A 19734-nucleotide genomic window follows, 5' to 3' on the forward strand; every position below is an offset into this window, starting at 1 on the left:
CGTCGGTTTGTGGATGGTATGCCGTGGAGAATAGGAGCTTGATTCCGAGCTTGGCGCATAAAGTCTTCCAAAAGTAACTCAAGAACTTGACGTCGCGGTCCGAGACAATCGTCTTTGGCACTCCATGAAGGCGCAAGATTTCCGTACAAAAGAGATTGGCAACATGTGAAGCATCGTCTATCTTGTTGCAAGGAATGAAATGTGCCATTTTTGAGAATCGATCCACAACAAAAAACACGGAATCCTTGCCATTTCTAGTTCTAGGCAAACCAAGCACAAAATCCATGCTAATATCTTCCCATGGTTGATATGGAATTGGAAGTGGCATGTAAAGGCCATGAGATTGAGCTTTAGACTTAGCTCTGCGACATGTAGAGCATCGGTTGGTGAAGCAGTTGACGTCGCGAAACATCTTGGGCCATCTTGGAGAGCGTAGCAAGTGTCTTGTCGCGTCCAAAATGTCCCATTAGTCCTCGTCCATGGGATTCTTGCAAAAGCAACAAACGAAGAGAAGACTCGGGTATGCAAAGTTTGTTAACTCTCATAAGATAACCATCCTTGATGTAATATCGATCCCATGAAGTATGCGTCAAACACTTGTTAACTCTCATAAGGAATAGCAAAAATAGGATCATGCGCATACAAGTCTTTTATGTGCTCAAAGCCAATGACATCCAACTCAAGGTGAGCAACAAGCATGCATATACGGGAAAGCGCATCCGCCACAACATTTTCCTTATCTTTAATATACTTGATGACATAAGGAAAAGACTCAATAAATTCACTCCATTTAGCATGACGCTTGTTCAACTTAGTTTGACCCTTAAGGTATTTAAGCATTTCATGATCGGTATGGATAATAAATTCATGAGGGCGGAGATAATGTTCCCATTCACGTAAAACTCGCACTAAAGCATATAGCTCTTTGTCATAGATGGGGTAGTTGAGTTGCGCTCCAGAAAGTTTCTCACTAAAATATGCAATTGGGCGCTTCTCTTGTGTTAACACACCTCCTATGCCATTACCACTAGCATCGCAATGAATTTCAAAAGGTTTGTCAAAGTTGGGTAAGGCAAGCACGGGGGCATGAGTAAGCAAATTCTTAAGCTCATTGAATGCGCTATCTTGCGATGGTCCCCAAACAAAGGGTGCATTCTTCTTGCTCGAAGCATGCAAAGGTGAAGCAATGGTGCTAAAATCCTTCACAAATCTACGGTAGAAACCGGCTAAACCAAGAAAACTACGCACTTGTTGCAAGTTGGTTGGTTGGGGCCAAGTTTTAATAGCATTGATTTTAGATTCATCAACATGAACACCCTTAGAAGATACTACAAAACCTAAGAAAACAAGCTTATCAACACCAAAAAGGCATTTTCCATATTAGCATAAAGTTGCTCTTTCCGAAGAGTTTGTAGCACGGTTCGAAGGTGGGTTACATGCTCTTTAAGAGATTTGCTAAATACAAGATATCGTCGAAGTAGACAACAACAAATTCACCAATGTAAGGGTGAAACACATAATGCATAAGACGCATGAAAGTACCTGGTGCTTCCGATAAACCCATAGGCATGACTAACCACTCATACAAACCAAACTTTGTTTTGAAAGCGGTTTTCCATTCATCACCCTCTTGTATGTGTATTTGATAGTAACCACTTTTAAGATCAATTTTGGAAAAGATAGTGGCACCGCTAAGTTCATCAAGCATATCATCAAGGCGTGGAATGGGGTACCTATAGCGAACGATGATAGCGTTGATGGGTCTACAATCGGAACACATGCGAAAGCTACCGTCTCTTTTGGGCACAAGAATGACCGGTACGGCACAAGGACTCAAACTTTCGCGCACATGTCCATGGTCTATGACATGCTTTACTTGCCTTTGTATTTCTTTGGTTTCTTCGGGGTTGACGCGGTATGGGGCCTTGTTAGGTAGAGGTGCTCCGGGGATGAGGTCGATTCGGTGCTCAATGCCTCGTAGTGGAGGTAGACCCGGAGGTAGCTCGTCGGGGAAAACATCTTGGAATTCCTGCAATAAAGAAGATAACACTAGAGGAAGATTGTGAGAGGTGTTAGCTTTTGGTGCCTCATCCTTGCACACAAGGACATAGTGTAGGACACTTGATGGGTTCTCACACACTTCTCTCATCTCACGTTTGGTGGCAAATAGAACTAAGTTTTTCTTGTCGCTCATCGTGGAGTCACTCAATTTGGGCTTGTGGCGCTCACTATCTTTTTGGTGGTTCACTCTCTCGCTATTCTCTCCATGATGGGTGGCTTGCTTGTCAGCAAGCACTTGGCTTGGAGACATAGGTCGTAGCACAAACTCCTTCCCTTTCATCTTGAAGCTATATTGGTTTGTGCGCCCATTGTGGATGACACCTCGGTCAAATTGCCATGGCCGTCCAAGAAGGAGGTGGCAAACGGTCATCGGAAGGACATCACACTCCAAAGTGTCTTCATAGGCTCCGATCTTGAAAGAGACTTGTACCCTATGCTCGACTTGGATGGTGTCGTGGTCGCTTAGCCATTGAACCTTGTAGGGGTGCGGGTGTTTCATCTTGACCAATTGGAGTTTGGAGCAAAGTTCTTCACTTGCGAGGTTATGGCAACTCCCTCCATCGATGATGACCTTGACGGACCTTCCATTGATGCCGGCCTTTGTGTGGAAGATATGGCATCTTTGGTCTTCTTCTTGTTGATGTTGAAGAGTCAAGATCTTGGAGACAACAAGAGCGGGACTTGAATCTTCATCACAAAAGACTTGATCATCTTCGTCTTCGTTATTCACTTGGCGGTGCATGGCCACTTGCTCAAGGGCTTCCATTTCTCCTTCACTCATTGAGTCATAGGTTCCGTCGTCGTTGAGGATCATAGTGCGCTTGTTTGTGCACTCGAAGGACTTGTGGCCTCGGCCTCCGCATGTGAAGCATTTGAAGGAACTTGTCTTGATGGTCTCATTGGTTGGAGTAAAGGATGATGAAGCTCGCGGCTTCAAGTTGCTTGTAGTAGGAGGACGACTTGAGGTTGTCGAAGTTTTCTTGTAACTTGACTTGTCGCCGTTGCTTGTAGATGGCTTGGTTGAGATAGAAGTTGTTGGAGTCGTTGAAGCTTGATTTTTGGAGAGGCCATAGGACTTGGATGAGAACTTGGCGTACTTGAAGTCGTCTTGCACTTGGCGTTCCGCTTTGGTAGCTTAGTGCACTAGCTTGATGAGGTTCGAGTATGGTTGGAAGTCGGCTATCTTCTTGATAGGATGATTGAGTCCATTCAAGAAACGTGCCATAGTTTGCTCATCATCTTCTTTGACATTGGCTCGTATCATGGCAATCTCCATTTCCTTTGAAGGAAATATGCCCTAGAGGCAATAATAAAGTTATTATTTATTTCCTTATATCATGATAAATGTTTATTATTCATGCTAGAATTGTATCAACCGGAAACTTGATACATGTGTGAATACATAGACAAACAGAGTGTCACTAGTATGCCTCTACTTGACTAGCTCGTTGATCAAAGATGGTTATGTTTCCTAGCCATAGACATGAGTTGTCATTTGATTAACGGGATCACATCATTAGGAGAATGATGTGATTGACTTGACCCATTCCGTTAGCTTAGCACTCGATCGTTTAGTATGTTGCTATTGCTTTATTCATGACTTATACATGTTCCTATGACTATGAGATTATGCAACTCCCGTTTACCGGAGGAACGCTTTGTGTGCGACCAAACGTCACAACGTAACTGGGTGATTATAAAGGTGCTCTACAGGTGTCTCCGAAAGTACTTGTTGGGTTGGCGTATTTCGAGATTAGGATTTGTCACTCCGATTGTCGGAGAGGTATCTCTGGGCCCTCTCGGTAATGCACATCACTATAAGCCTTGCAAGCATTGTAACTAATGGGTTAGTTGCGGGATGATGTATTACGGAACGATTAAAGAGACTGCCGGTAACGAGATTGAACTAGGTATTGAGATACCGACGATCGAATCTCGGGCAAGTAACATACCGATGACAAAGGGAACAACGTATGTTGTTATGCGGTCTGACCGATAAAGATCCTCGTAGAATATGTGGGAGCCAATATGAGCATCCAGGTTCTGCTATTGGTTATTGACCGGAGACGTGTCTCGGTCATGTCTACATAGTTCTCGAACCCGTAGGGTCCGCACGCTTAAAGTTCGATGACGGTTATATTATGAGTTTATGTGTTTTGATGTACCGAAGGTAGTTCGGAGTCCCGGATGAGATCGGGGACATGACGAGGAGTCTCAAAATGGCCGAGACGTAAAGATCGATATATTGGATGACTATATTCGGACTTCGGAAAGGTTCCGAGTGATTCGGGTATTTATCGGAGTATCGGAGAGTTACGGGAATTCGCCGGGGAGAAGTATTGGGCCTTATTGGGTCATACGGGAATAGAGGAGAGAGGCCAAAAGGAAGGAGGCGCGCACCCCCCTCTTGTCCGAATTGGACAAGGGGTGTAGCCCCCTTTTTCCTTCTCCCTCTCCCCCTCTTTCCTTCTCTCCTACTCCAACAAGGAAAGGAGGTGTCCTACTCCCGGTGGGAGTAGGACTCTCCCCTTGGCGCGCCCTCCTCCTTGGCCGGCCGCCTCCCCCTTGCTCCTTTACATACGGGGGCAGGGGGCACCCCATAGACACAACAATTGATCATTGATCTCTTAGCCGTGTGCGGTGCCCCCCTCCACCATATTACACCTCGATAATATCGTAGCGGTGCTTAGGCGAAGCCCTGCGTCGATAGAACATCATCATCGTCACCACGCCGTCGTGCTGACGAAACTCTCCCTCAACACTCGGCTGGATCGGAGTTCGAGGGACGTCATCGAGCTGAACGTGTGCTGAACTCGGAGGTGCCGTGCGTTCGGTACTTGATCGGTCGGATCGTGAAGACGTACGACTACATCAACCGCGTTGTGTTAACGCTTCCGCTTTCGGTCTACGAGGGTACGTGGACAACACTCTCCCCTCTCGTTGCTATGCATCACCATGATCTTGCGTGTGCGTAGGAAAATTTATGAAATTACTACGTTCCCCAACATCCTTGTAGTACTCTTCAACGCTCTTGGTTCCTTGCTTGAGGAGTTGGAGTTTCTTGAAGAGGTCGCGGTTGTAGTAGTTTGGCACGAATCGTGCTCTCATGACATCCTTCATTTGTGCCCAAGTGGTGATGGGTGGTTCACCTCTTGCCTCTCAGCGCTCAATGACTTGTTCCCACCAAATGAGGGCGTGGTCTTAGAATTCAAGGGATGCCATCGCGATTTTCTTCTCTTCTTCGTAGTTGTGCAAGCGGAAGATTTTGTCAACCTTCAATGCTCATGATATTTACTCTTCGGGGTCATTGCTTCCGGTGAACTTGGGCATGGTGAACTTTAGCTTGCCGTATCGTTGCTCTTCATTGTGTTGGGGTCTAGGATGATGACGCCCATGTCGTTGAGGATTGACAAGCTCATGTTGCTGTTGGCGAGGAGGGTTGTCGATCTCATGTTGCTCTTGTCTTGAAGGAGTTCCATTGTCTTCATGCTCTCGATGAAATTGATGCTCTTGTCGGACTTGATGTTCTTGGCGAGCTTGTGGAGGAACTTGTCGTGGTTGAGGAGGAGCTTGTCGATCTTGAGGAGCTTGACGATGCACATGTGCTTGGAAAATCCTCTCTTGGACTTCATCGCGAAGAGCTTCTTGTTGTAGACAAGCTTGTCGGCCTCGGTTTGCTACGGCTCGACTTGAATCTCGAAGGGCACGTTGTGCCTCAAGTGCTTGAGCTTCTCGTAGTTGTTGCTCTTGACGTTGTGCCTCGGCATCTTGTGCATCTTGATGTTGTCGTGCTAGCTCCTCTTGTTCTTGTTGTCGTTGTCGTTGCCGTTCTTGTGCTTGCGCGAATGCGGCTTGGGCTTGATGTTGACGATGCTCTTGAGAATCGGTGTCGTGTAGAGGATTGCGGTTTGCTTGACGGTCTTGACGCGCGGCACGACGAAGAGTGTTCGATGTCGGCGTACTTGAACCGGAGATAGTGTCGTCGGAGTGTCGACTTGAGCGGCTCCGTCTTGAGGAGGACGAAGTTGTAGAAGAGCGGTTGACCATCATGGTTCGGATATCTTCTTTGAGGGAACTCATGAATGTGTCGAAGTAGTCTCTTGTACGTTGCTCGGATTTTCGTAGGTCGGTGGCGAGATTGTCGATGCGGTCGCCCAAAGCAAGTTGTTTTTTATGCAAAGCGCGATGTGTGCCAAATAGTTGAGTCTTAGTGACGTAGGAGGTCATGTCGGCGTCTTGCTCAATGAAGAGTGGGTTGGTAGAAGTACTTGGCCTATCCATCATTCCAAACAAAGATATGTGAGTGGGAGAAAGAGAAGAACCAATACCAAATGTACCTTGACCGATGTTGAAGATGTATCAAGATCACGCAATGTGTAACAAGGAAATAACACAATTGGTACCAATTCTTGTCGGTTTCTCACACCTACACAAGTAAAATCTTATGGTGGAGCTTGGTTAGGATGGTGGCACAAAATTTGATGCAATTGTAAGTGAGCTTCAATAATGTTGGAAAAGATTCACAAATTTGTAAATGCAACAAGTAGACCTATAGCAAGATATGGTACACGGAAACACACACGCAAATAGATAATGTGGGGTTGTGCAACCAAGGGTGAGCCAAAATGTGGAATCCACCAAGATGCTCGTGTTGCACAACACTAGAGAGACGCTAGCACGATTGCACAATAGGCGGATACGAACTTGTGCACAACCTACTAAGCAAAAATGCAACGACTTCTATCCCAAGTATGCTATATGTATGATGTTCAAATGATATGATCCAAGATGATCGAGTATGACAATCTTAATGTTGTATGATGATATGGTTCTTGCTTATAAGCTCTTTGCTTATCTTTCCCGTTTGCTTAAAAGCTTGTTTGGCTCTTTGTTGTTTGAGCTCTTTTCTCAAGCAATGCTTCACGAACCAAGAGAGCAATTGTGTATGCGATGACAACTTTGTGACACAAGAGATGATACCAAGATATTCACCACGAAGATATGGTATGTATGCTATGGGAAGTATGATCACTAATGTGCACAAGTCACGTTGCCGGCAATACTCAAAGGCTAGTCTCGGTGGGTAAGCTACGCAAAAAGTAAGGCTATGGAGTTATCAATGCAAATGCAAGAGTGTATGAGGCTATCGCGATACCAAGATGAGATTGATACCGAAATGATGTAGCCGATCGTAGTAGTCCGCGGCGAAGATGAGCGGTAGTGATGTCGATGTCGAACCGTACCTAGATAGCCGAAACACAAAAGGACACGGTTAGCACAACTCAAATTCTCCAAGACCAAAATGTGTCAAAATCGTCGAAGGTGGGTAGCGGACAAGCTATGGAGGTGGTATGCGGAAATGGTGGTGGTATAGGAATGTGTATGCGGAAGTGGATGTGCTGGCTGAAAACTTTCGGGGAGAAATTCAGTTTCGTCAGGCTTTAACGGACGTCCGGAAGTTGCGGTCGTCCGTTCGTTCCAGAGGCTCCGAACGTCCGGTAAACTGACGGTCGTCCGGTGGGTCGGGGTCAACGCGATGTGCGAGATGCGGGGCGCGAATTTGGGCGGAATTTTGGGATTTTGGGGGCAAAATTCGAGCGATTACGTGGATGGAAAGTGGAGAAAATTAGGGAAAAGCTAGATCCACTCGAGGCAAAGCAAATCCATGGATCAAATCCAACAAAACTTCATCACACCAACAAATCACAAAAAAAATTGGGGCTATTTTTGGTGTGGATTTTCGGATTAGGACGAAAAGCAACAAAATCAAACTAGAAAACGAAGAGGGGAGGCTCCGAAATCATGATCAACGTGGCTCTGATACCAAGATGATGTAGGGTGGAACCCTATGCGGCTGATCTTTCACGAAAGGAGCGGATCCCAACTAAGAACACGAAGAACACGAGGGGAAAACGAGGGAAAACACAAGAGGAACTCTCAAACCAACAAGATATAGTCACATATATGCTAGATCCTCGAAACACAAAGGGGGATACACGATCCAAAGTCAACAACGGACGATACAAAAGGTAACTGGTTCTTCTCCGTGAGGAGGTCTTGATGGGGCCACCCAAGAGGGGGTCTTGAATCCGCTTGGAAGGATCTTCTCCGGTGGAGGTGCGATCTTCGAGGAGAAGGTAACCAAGTGGATGAGCAAAGCTCTCACACAAACATGAGCTAATCCTTTGCTAACCCTAACTAGGAGGAGGGGGGTCTATTTATAGTCTTAGTGCAAAAGAGGGGCGAAGTGAAAGGGTACATGGGCTTCGGCCCGAAACTGTGCGCAGACAGGTGTCGGACGTCCGCTGGCGACCGGTCGTCCGGTGGCTCACGGGGGACCGGACGTCCAGAGTCGTCGGACTTCCGCTAAATCCGTTCTGTGAAGGATGCGCCGGACGTCCGGTGGCTTCGGACTTCCGTTAATTTTGGCTCGGGTGCAGAGTCGACGGACGTCCGGGCCTTGTCGGTCGTCCGCTCGCTGGAGGGTGTGGCCGGACGTCCGCTCGCTGTAGCCTGTTTTGGCTGGGACTCGGGCATGTTGAGCTTCAGGCGTCGGACGTCCGGTCCCGACTGGTCGCCCGGAGGCTGTAGTTTCTTCGGCAGTCCTTCTTCTTGTCCTTCGCACTTGTCCTCGCCCTCTTGTCCAATGGATGTAGATGTTCCATGGTTATCCTCCAAGTACCTAAGCACACATAGTGTTTCCGTTGGAGGTAGTAGCCATGTCTCGTGCATAGAAAGTGGCAGTTCGGATAGGAGCGAGTTCACCTTATCTTCGATAGCCTTTGTTCGGGCTCTTTTCATGGGTACAAGTGGTGTCGTGGGAGACGTAGGTTGGTCCATGGGGATGACCTTGGGATGCTCCGCATCAATCAAGGAGGAGGCGGCCCTCTGGGCCAGAGCCGGAGCGCTGGGGCTTCGCGCCCTCACCCCCAAACCTGGGATGTACACTGATTTCGCGCTTTTGCATTGTATGTTTGCCTCCTAGGAGGATTTTAACCCAAACTCCCGCCTTTTCAAGGAAATGAAATGCAAAGGTCTTTTGCGTTTTCTCGAAAAAAAAAAGTTAGACATTTGGATGACTTTTTTGCAAAATGTTCAAGAGCTCTCGGGAGCCGTCGGTTTTGAGATCCAACGGCTTCCAAGATCCTGTATCATGGTACACCTAAGCCGCGGTATCATCTGATATTTCCCCATGTAAGCGTAATGGGCTCTTTGTGTGGTGCGGATGCTAAGCACGTCTTTTTAAGATATTCGTTGCCGCGCTTTGCGTGGAGTGCCTGCCTCGGGTGCTGATTTTCTCTCTATGCTGAATTCGTTATGTGGCGCGTCTAAATGTGTTATGTGTCATTGTGTCGGAGCACTTTTATGGGCCATGTGGCAAATTCACAACAAACTTACGATCGAGGTTCTCCCCGTCTCACCTTGTCGATTGTCTATTCAAATATAATTTGTTCTGCAGTAGTGGATGCCACTCGGGAAGTGAAGGGACAGTGAGGACATGTGATTGGTGATCAGCAAGATGCAAAATATCTCCTTCCGGTTTCCACCCCTTAGGGTAGTGGCAGCCTTTTGGGTCTTTCTTGAGCCTAAGTTGATGCCCAAGTTTTAATTTCATGTTCCAAACCCTAGTGATGCTATGTTGGATCTATATTGTTTCGACGTGTGTGCTTGGGTTGTATTAATTTAAAGTCGGACGCTCCTTGCATCTTTATTCTTAAAACTAAAATCATCCTAAACGTGTTAGCCTAGGAAAAAAGGTGAACCAACTTGTGGTTGGATGGTTATTAAGAGGACAATGGTATCCCCAGTCCACCACGGTTCAAGTTCTAGACTTGACGCCGGTGCTCGCATTTTTCTGTATTTATTTCAGGCCTTCTGACAATGTGCGTTCAGTGAGAGAAGACGTTCTCGTCGACGACGAAAGCATCTTTGGCGATTTTATCAATCTCAAGATGATGTGTCGGCTCAGCTTCTCGGAGGTGCTCATAAGGATAGGATATGCATGTGTGCGTCATAGGAATAGAGATGAGTATATATGCGTATGTATGAGCGTCTGCGTTTATACAGTTAAAAAAACCGCCTAGAAGAAATCTTAGACCGGAGACGCCTACTCCGGTTCAAGAAAAATAAAGAACCGCCCGCAAAAAGAAAAGAGAAAACAAAGAACCGGCCTCAATTTTTTGCTGAAAACCCATTCTCAAGTGCAACCCCTACCGTAACGCCTGGCCTTTCTGTCCCGGCGAGCCCAACGTAAGAGCCACGAAACAAACGATCGTCCTCGTGGCGGCAAACTTGGGAATAGGCGTGCGTGGCCGCCACGGTTTCGGTTCATACAAGTAGCGTGCAGACGGGCCATGAAGCCCTTGTGCTGCTCCCGCGATCTCCGCGGGCGCCAACCGTAAGGATCCTCTGTTTCTCCTTTAAGAAAATACTTGAATGCTTTGTGGCGTATAATCGTTCGTCGATCTCACTGTTCGTTTCTCTCTTCGATTGCTATCGTGCAGATCTGAGATCGAGCGGGGCCGTGTCAACATTGCGCTGGTGAGTGTTTCTTCATTCGACTCTGTTCGTGCCATGGTCTTATTTCAGGTTTTTCTTGGGCGCTGTGTTCCCTAGGTAATTGACTGGTTACTGCATGGTTTGAACTTGATCTGGGGATCTTGTTAGTTTCCCGTCATAATTGACATGATATCAGGCTCGGCACTAGATTGTTCGTTCGTTGGGGTTATCACACTTTGCCATGACCATGAACCGATGTATAAAGCCTGTCTGCCCCTGATGCATTGGCTAAGGATAAATTCCTTGCCATCGTTCTGTCCCCTTTAAGAGGGGATCGATCGAGTTACGTTGGGCAATATGGTCTCTGTTTTTGTTGGTAGCCTTTTAGATATCCTAGCGGGTGTACTTAGGCTGTAGTAGTTTGCATTAGCGTTTTTTGAGTGGTGCATTGTATGTTGTGCAATTGTCCTTTTAATTTGGTGATCTCCTTAGTTTTCCTCAACTATTTGTTCTGTAGCACATCACATCATTAAAGTTGGCATACAAATAAATTGGTACTCTTATTTTAAATCAGCTCCACTGCTCTTAGTTATTCTGTTTATTTTGACATTGCATCCCTTTGTCACAGTTCTCATATTCTCATGCAATCATAGTATCATTACCACCCTTTCTCATAGTTCTAATATTCTCACTTTTTGTATCGCCTAAATAATTTTGTATTTGCGTAGGTGTTGCATACTGGCAGTGGAAACAAGAATGCGTTTAAGGCACCTCATTGCCGCTGAATACAGCGGCGTCAATGTTGAGTTGGTGAAGGATTTTCAGATGGGTGTCTCCAACCATACTCCAGACTTTCTCAAGATGAATCCTATCGGAAAGGTATGCACCAAATCTTCTTCAGAAGATTGATGCAATGATATAAATCTAATAATGGCTGCTTCTTTTGCAGGTTCCTGTTCTTGAGACTCCTGACGGTCCTGTTTTTGAGAGCAATGCTATCGCACGATATGGTAAAATAGCAACCAAATGATGCTTCTTTAATCTTTCATGGACATTAAAGGTCAGTTCCATTCTAAAATCCGGTAAAAAAAAGTGCAACCACATCAAGTTTCTCATCTTCTCTCTGTGTTGCAGGCTTCTGGGACATGTATGACCCGGAGGGCTACTCCCTGTGGTTCTGCGACTTCAAGTACAACGAGGAGAACACCGTGTCCTTCGTGACCATGAACAAGGTGGGTGGATTCCTGCTGCGTATGGACCTGTGCCGCAAGTACGCCTTTGGGAAGATGCTTGTGATAGGCTCCGAGCCACCTTTCAAGGTCAAGGGGCTTTGGCTCTTCCGTGGCCCTAAGATCCCCAAGTTTGTCATGGAGGAGGTGTACGACATGGCCCTCTATGACTGGGCGAAGGTTGATCTCTCTGATGCGGCGCAGAAGGAGCGCGTCAGCGCCATGATCGAGGACCTGGAGCCGTTTGAGGGCGAGGCGCTGCTGGATGCGAAATGCTTCAAGTGATCTATTCTCTTTGCGTTGTGGGGCTGAGATGAGCTGTTTAGGTTTTGGTCATCGTTAGTTAAAAATTAGTTCATACTACCTGGTTGTACTAGTTAATTTTTTGCGCTACTAAAGAGTTATGGTCAGATTTTAGGGAAAAGAAACTGGAGAAGTTTGTGTCTGTCTAGTCTATGACAATACTGATGTGGATATTGGATTTGGTTTCGTGTTTTCTCTGGTGGTCCTTTCTCTTTGATAGTTGAACCGTTCACTGCATCCAAAGAATGCTGTTTTCTTGGCTGATGAATGCAAGAGGAATGCTTGGAGCTGCTATGTGGTTTCTGGGCCATGCTTTGCTTTTCATTCAGGTGTATCTGGGGTCGAGTTCCTGCTTTGCTTTTTGTTCTGATGGCTTGAAGAATGCTTTTAATCTAAAAAATAAAGAAGTGCAGGACGTCCAGATTTAAAATTGATACTAAACAAAGTAATCTGGACGCCCAGGAAAACATGACAATTCTGATTGCTTACTTTTCTCCATAAAAAGAACTGTCGCCCCTGATCGAAAAAATAATGAGTATTGACTATTTCATCACACATCAATACATCATTACACCAAAAGAAGGCATCGTAATATGATTCTCCATTTTCAAAATGTGATAAAAGAGGGTGCATTTTATCGAAGAGATATCTGAAAGTATTAACATGCATTCATAGAGATTGAGATGCCAAGTAACATCTGCATACATGATATACAAGACTGCATGTGCTAAATATAAGCCTGCACTTTTTGCGGACATAAAAAACTTTTGGTTCCCTTTTTTTCCTCAACATTTTCTGTTTAAACCAACAAAAATCAAGATCCTATCTTTGTAGTGAATTCTGATTCTCAGAACCACCCCCACCCCGCTCCAAATACAGAACTGAACAATTATTTACCATGGCACAGAGCACTTCGTGTTGCGCCACATTTTCTTCACTTGGAACTAACACGCTACGCTTTCTTCAGCACCACCTTCGCGCTGCTGCAGACAATTTTCACAAAAGGATGTGCAGAACCTTTGTCCATACGCATCCATACAGCAGAGATCTTGAATATATCTCCACGGGCTTCAACATGAAAAACTTGGTCCATGTAGTAGCATAAATACTCATATTTTTCTTCTTTTTTTTGCGTTTATCCAGATATTTGTCTCACAAATTGTCAGAGGCTTTCTGTAACAAGTAGCCGCTGTAATTTCTTTAGCGGTGACAAGAGCTGGGAGAACGATGGTCGTTTGCTTGGGTCGCTGCACCAAAGATCGATGAGGTCACTGTCAGTGAGGCAAGTAGCAGCAAAAGGAGAAAATAAAAGTTGAGAAAAGCGGCATATATTATTTCAAAATGATCTGTTATCTTACTTGTCCCAACATGAAGATATTATGCTAGCAACCAGTGGGTCGACCTCTTTGGGAATGTCTAGTCGTTTGTTCTGGAACCCAACTGCTCCGACGACTTGCATTGGATTCAGCCCACTCCAAGGTACACGCAACGTTGCTAATTCCCACAGGATTACTCCAAAACTGTAGACATCACACCTGATGCCAGCATTCAATTTTCTATCAGCAGAAAAGCATGGCAGGAACAGGAGAAGAGCAACATGACTTCGGAAAACTGAACTCACATCTCATTAGCTGGCTCATTACGCAGGACCTCTGGTGCCATCCACTCCGGCTGTAGGCCAACAGGAAATACAGTCACGATAAGTTATTTACAGCAGATACACACCAGCTGAACAAGGAAAATGTAGGAGGCAATATGCCATTTGTCGGACGGAACCAATGAATCAGTAAATGATTCTAGAGGAACGGAGTATTGCACAAGAGCCAAACATAACAAAACAAAAGCATAAATAAAAAGATCAAGGATATTACTGTTCCAGCTGTCGACTTGGAGGAAAGAAAAGTATGATGCTTCAACCTTGACATCCCAAAATCTGACACCTGCATGGTAAAATACATATGTACTCTGTAAATAAAAGAAAGGATAGGATAGACATTTATTCCTGCAATAGAACTGTTGTTACTATGCAGTTGTTCAGTATTGTACTGTTAAGTTTCAGTTAGACCAACTTCACACTCGACTATACAATCAACAATTTGCGCATTTAATAACAGTACAAAGGTACATAAAAGATGACCGCATCTCTTTCTCCAAGCTCACAAACCCTACATATTTTAGGTGCTGCATCCCTCTGACATTGTTTCATAAGTACTTATTAAACAGCAGCCTAGCAAGAATACTCTTGGCTATATTCAGACTAAACTCTGAATTTTAGCCTCCACTCCGTCTGCACCTTCTCATTATATTTATGCTCATTTAATGCAAGTGCAGCATCCCATTTTGACTCCTAGCTAAGAATACCCAAATATTCATTGAACAGCTCGGCTTCACCCAAGCTGATCACTGAGTCACCAACAAGCCTATATATTAAATACTCCTGAGAATGTGTACTCTCACCTTTTGATATACCACTCTTATCATTTTTAATATACTTCATTAGTTAACTATAAGATATCCCAATCTAGTAGCATAAACAATATCACTGGGCCCCTTCAATTTTGCAATATACCCTTGATGTACATAAAAGCAGTATAAGTGCAAACTATGTAAAATATATACTCAAATTAAAATTTCCATACAACTCAATTGGCAGTATATCCAGTAATTACAAATGGAGTTTACTCAAAATCATATACAGGTACAACAGAAGTGTATATATTGTACATGAGGAGTTTACATACTCCCAGGAGTATGGAACCATTTCCTATTAAATATATAAACAAGGACATGCAATCCAGAGATCTATGTAAAAACAGGTATGGAAAATTAAGATGGGTGCACATTTTTTTTAAAGCAACATCATACCACCTTTAGACAACCCTTGATTCATCAGTGGGCAGCTAATGGTACAAATATTTATTAAAGGTGAAAGTAGACTTACAAATTACAACAAAACTAGCATGCCCGTTCATTAACTGAAAGATGATTGTGAAGAAGAGAATCACCTTAACAACCCAATTTTTGTCCACTAAAAGATTTGGTGATTTCAAATCACGATGTACAATAGTAGGATGGCTAGTGTGCAAGTAATTCATTCCTTTTGCCTGAAAGAATGAAATAAATATCAACTGACTGACAAAACAAGCCACGACAGATAACAGCAAACAAAGCAACTAGCCAAAGTTTACCACATCAAATGCCATCTTCAACCTTCGTGTTTCATCAACTTTGCTATTTGGCCGATGCAATAGGCGATATAGGCTCCCTCTGGCAAAATAAAGTACATCATTTTTGCTATAACTTGGAAGGCATTTTTTTGTTTAAAAAGAGGGAGCTGCAGAAACCTTGGAAGGTATTCGGTTAATATAGAGAGATTTGGAGGTTGCGTCACATATCCCAAGAAAAGAACTACATTGGGGTGTCTTAGCCTTGACATGATTCGCACCTAAAAGATAAGGAACTAATACACACTTAGTTGACGCACAAGTTCGATAATAGCTGACACTTTAACTGTAAGGAGACGCAAAAGTGAACTTACTTCACATTTGAATTGCTCCAGTGCAACACCTGACAAATCCTGGTCAAGGAATTTCTTTACAGCAACCTCCTGGGATAAATGAGGACAATACATTCCGATAGCAGGAATCAAAAAACAAATTAGAAATTGAGTTCCACTATAAGTCTTCCTCTTCTGACTAGGTGAATTTCTAAAACTGGATCTGACTTTTCCAGTTGGTTAACTTTTAAGGCTTATTTCAATCTTGTTAATTGGTTAGCTTTTAGTAACAGCATGCATAGAATAGCACTGCTAGAGAAAACTAGTTTTAACTTGAGTTAACTAGTTTTAACTTCATGTAACCATGACCCACCATAAATAACACAGTTTTACTATCAAATACGCATTAAACTGAATATGAAGTGCATAGAGACAACTGATCTGCACAAGAAACATCACTTCATCGGCATTAGCAACCCACCACCTTTTATTGCCTTGCAATATGAATTATATGTGATACAGTGCATAATATGTCAAAACTGAAAATTCCTAGCAAAAATATGGATATGCAAGTTCACTATGAATATGTAATTTACCGTGCCATTCCAATCTGCATGATAAACTTCCCCATATGAACCTGCGGAGGAAAATTGAAGTTCATTGAACGGAGAATACATTACAAAAAGAGAGGATCAACACAACTGATTGCAGAAGTGTAACACGAAAATTGGCTAAGAAGATAATACTTCAATAGAACTGCATAACAAGATCCAACTAATTCATTATTACTCCCCATGTTACTTAAAAAGCGCATATTTTCTTTACCTATCAAAGTCTAAAAGATTAAACTTCCAACAAATAAGAAATTTCAGAGTTGAAACATCAGAGCCTGACATTCCAATATTTCTGTAACTTCATAGAGTTTTACCAGCAGCAACAAACATAATACATTCAGTTTTGCCGCACATATGTTCCTGTGAGCTAATTTTCATTTTAGAAACTTAATGCTGCATGTTTCGATAACTTACTTCTAAACCTAAACTAACCATTTACTGCCTTGTTAGAAGGACAAGGATAGGAAATTTACAAGCATACCTAGACCAATGCGCTCTCCTATATGAAGATCTTCCCATGATATTTCATCTTCAGCAACATCATCCATAACAGAGCTGATTGTTTTCGTACTAGAACAGCTCAACTTGCCCAAATTCGCACTGCTACTTTCTGACATGTTTGCCATAGAATGTTCAGCAACCCTATCACCCTCAATTGAAATAGTACCCAAACTTCCGATAGTTGCTTCTGTATTTTCTACAGGGTATTGTCCATCTTCACAAGGTGGCAAGGGAATCTTTGGTAAAGAATCTTCAGCTACAGAACGTTCTGGTGAAATCTGACCTGTTTGACCAACTAGCAACCATCCAGGAATTTCTTTAACTTCAGGAGAAGATTTGCCCATCTCTGTTGTATTGCCAGAATTATGACTATTTTGACATGATAACAAACCAGATGGTAGCAAAGCACCACCCTCCAGGAGCAAGTCATGCAAATTTTGTGCAAACTGTGGGTCCACTACTCCAGGAACTAAATACTTGGAAGTGTCATTCACTTTCTTCTGCTGAGAAATATCGCCTTTAATGTTGAATTCATCAAATTGGCCTTCGTCGGAGATAATGCGTTGTTTAAGTGGGTTCTCTGTGTGACATGTATCTTCCAAATGTGGAGTCGGAAGTTCTAGGACAGAATTACGATCAGATGAACTTCCACCCATGTCATTTTTACTCTCATATACACCGCTAACCTGCTCAAGAGCTATGCATAGTTCTGCAACACTCTCTTCAATGGCGTCACTGCTCAGTTGACTATTGTTGGAGTCCTGAAATTGACTGACAGAAATCTCTGAAGGTATTAAGGTGCCTGGAGCTCCCATCAAGTCAACAATATATTCAGCACTGCAAAAGCCCCATAAGATTGTTTTTGTACGTCAATAAATTAAATATCCTAAGATCAAATACGAAAAGATAGTTAGCAATAATGAAAGGAACATACCTGTCAAAGTCGATTTTAACAAAGTTAATAGCGCCTTCATCTGTTCCAGTATAACATATTCCTTTGACAAGCTTGCATGGCAGATTAACTCGGTCAGCTAGTACCTGAAACCATTTTGATGAGTTGTTTTCTTTGCTCAGGGGATCCACTGCAGAAGGCAATAAAAAAACCAAATGCAATAATCTTACGGCATCTACTACATGTATGGTGCAGCAAATCCATGATCCACAAATGCATCCCTTTTATCAACTATGCATCTGGTGCAGCAAATCCATGAATCAACAACACACAGCAAACTAGGATAACTACTTTATTCAACTACCATAACTTCTTCACTAGTTATCTTGGTTGTTAGGCAACTAATCTTCAAAAGTAAATACCCTGAACAGCAGTTACACAATATAAACTATGCAATGTGACGGAAATTATTAGCATCCACCCATGCCACATTTGCTACAGTCAATATATAATGTAATGTGGCAGGTTATTGGTCACATGAACACAGGACATTTGCAGAGGTACTAACCTTAAAAAGCAGAGATCTGTGGCGCGAGAGCCCAATTCCAAGTGAACCAAGAGGAAGGGCAATACTGTTTAGCCCAGCACAGAGCTGGCGGCTCTTTGTGGACCATTCCCTGTTCATGGCATCAGCATCCTCCACTACACCACCCATGGCATCAACTACTAGGCTAGCTATCTTCTGTACAAGCTCAGCTGACGCAATTCCACCGCGTTCTGCCCTACTTTGTGCAGCAATCTCCATTGCTCTCCCCTCGAGGCGCTTCAACATGGGATCACGCTCCCGGTTCACCAAAATGACGACATAAGCAACATCTCGCCCTACGGGAATCGCCCTGAGGCTGCTCAAGGATGGGAATTTGACCTGGAAGCCCGGATCCATGGGTGCGCCACAGACGTCGTAGAAGCCATCCGAGAGTTTCTCATCGTAGTTGACCACGTTGTGGTTCCAGTAGCGGGCGGAGAGGGCCTCCATGGTGGTCCGGTCCCCGGGCGCGGCGGCCGGGCCACCCAGGCTGATGCGCTCGGCGGCGCGCATCTGAACGGAGTCCGGATCGACGAGCCCCGCGGGATCCGACGCCGAGATCGCGAGGGCGAGCCGCATGTGGTACTCCTCCTCCAGGCGCGTCATGGTCGTCTCCGCCCCCATCCCCGTCGGCTCCTCGGGGGCCGCGGCCGCCGGGGCGGGCAGCGGAGGGTCGGCAACCGCGGCGGCCACGACCGGCGGCGGCAGGGGCGACTGGGCGGAGCGCCGTTGCCGCGGGCGGTGGTGGTCGGGGGACGGGGTCGCCGCAGTGGGCCCGCCGGCGCTGGCGGTGCCGGCGCCGGCGCCGGAGAGGTGGAGCTTGCGAAGGAGGTGCTTCATGCGTGACATGGGCGGCGGCAGCGAGGGGGCATCCGGCGCGGCGAGGGTTTCGAGGACCTTCTTCTTACTCCTCCTCCTCGATCCAATCCAATCCAACACGGCTAGCTAGCTAGCTAATCCGCGGGCGGAGGTATTAAAAATCTGGTGCTATTCTAGAATAGATCCATCCAATTGCGGGGGTACTATTCCTCCCCCGAAATATTCTATCGCGCCCAGTTGCCCTGGGCGATATATTCGTTGCTTCGCCTCGCCTTCGCCTCCTCGCGGTGAAGCCTCGAAGACGGCAGCAGTACAGTAGTACTTATCTTCCCCTCAACTTTTTTTTTCTTCCTACTGGCGTCGCGTGGCGTGGTGGTCGGGTGGGGTGAGGGTAGCGATAAAATGCTACTGAAATGGTAACGTGCGGTCTCCCGTTTCAGGGCAGAGCTACGGAAGGGGAAGGAAGGTGAGGATGACGGGGAGCGCGGGTGACGTGAATGGGTTTCGATCGTGCGGCCGTGATCTGCTCCGCTGGCGTCGAGTGTAGCGTCGGGTGTTCTCCGCTGGCGCGTGGCGTGGTCAGTGCCTCAGGCCAACTCCACCGCGTGACCCCCTGCTGTCCGGCCCGTTTATTTGGGGCAAAAGGATAAACAAGGCGGTCCGGACTCATCTGGTCCGTTTTTGTTCGTCCAATAAGAGTTTCCGAGAGTTACTTTATTCAAATTCTCTCCTTT

General features: G+C 45.1%; 2 protein-coding genes across 2 annotated transcripts; one reads left to right on the forward strand and one right to left on the reverse strand.

The window, feature by feature from the left end:
- Window positions 1-8707: 8707 nt before the first annotated feature.
- Window positions 8708-12165, forward strand: LOC123142560 (uncharacterized). The gene is made up of 8 exons (XM_044561424.1): window positions 8708-9029; window positions 9521-9551; window positions 9932-10065; window positions 10566-10602; window positions 10651-10677; window positions 11289-11439; window positions 11510-11570; window positions 11695-12165. Exons 1-8 carry the CDS (start codon window positions 8708-8710, stop codon window positions 12072-12074), a joined length of 1143 nt encoding a protein of 380 aa, XP_044417359.1. The 3' UTR covers window positions 12075-12165.
- A 573-nt stretch (window positions 12166-12738) lies between these two features.
- On the reverse strand, window positions 12739-19350 carry LOC123144397 (probable serine/threonine-protein kinase SIS8). The gene is made up of 12 exons (XM_044563521.1): window positions 18164-19350; window positions 17638-17741; window positions 16684-17540; window positions 16185-16225; window positions 15631-15699; window positions 15437-15537; window positions 15281-15359; window positions 15098-15196; window positions 13964-14032; window positions 13714-13763; window positions 13451-13627; window positions 12739-13339 (listed from the first exon to the last, which is right to left on the reverse strand). The coding sequence occupies exons 1-12, from the start codon at window positions 19028-19030 to the stop codon at window positions 13255-13257; spliced, it is 2598 nt and encodes an 865-aa protein (XP_044419456.1). The 5' UTR covers window positions 19031-19350; the 3' UTR covers window positions 12739-13254.
- Window positions 19351-19734: the final 384 nt, after the last annotated feature.

The sequence above is a fragment of the Triticum aestivum genome, chromosome 6D (assembly GCF_018294505.1).
Source record: "Triticum aestivum cultivar Chinese Spring chromosome 6D, IWGSC CS RefSeq v2.1, whole genome shotgun sequence".
Taxonomy (NCBI): Eukaryota; Viridiplantae; Streptophyta; class Magnoliopsida; order Poales; family Poaceae; genus Triticum; species Triticum aestivum.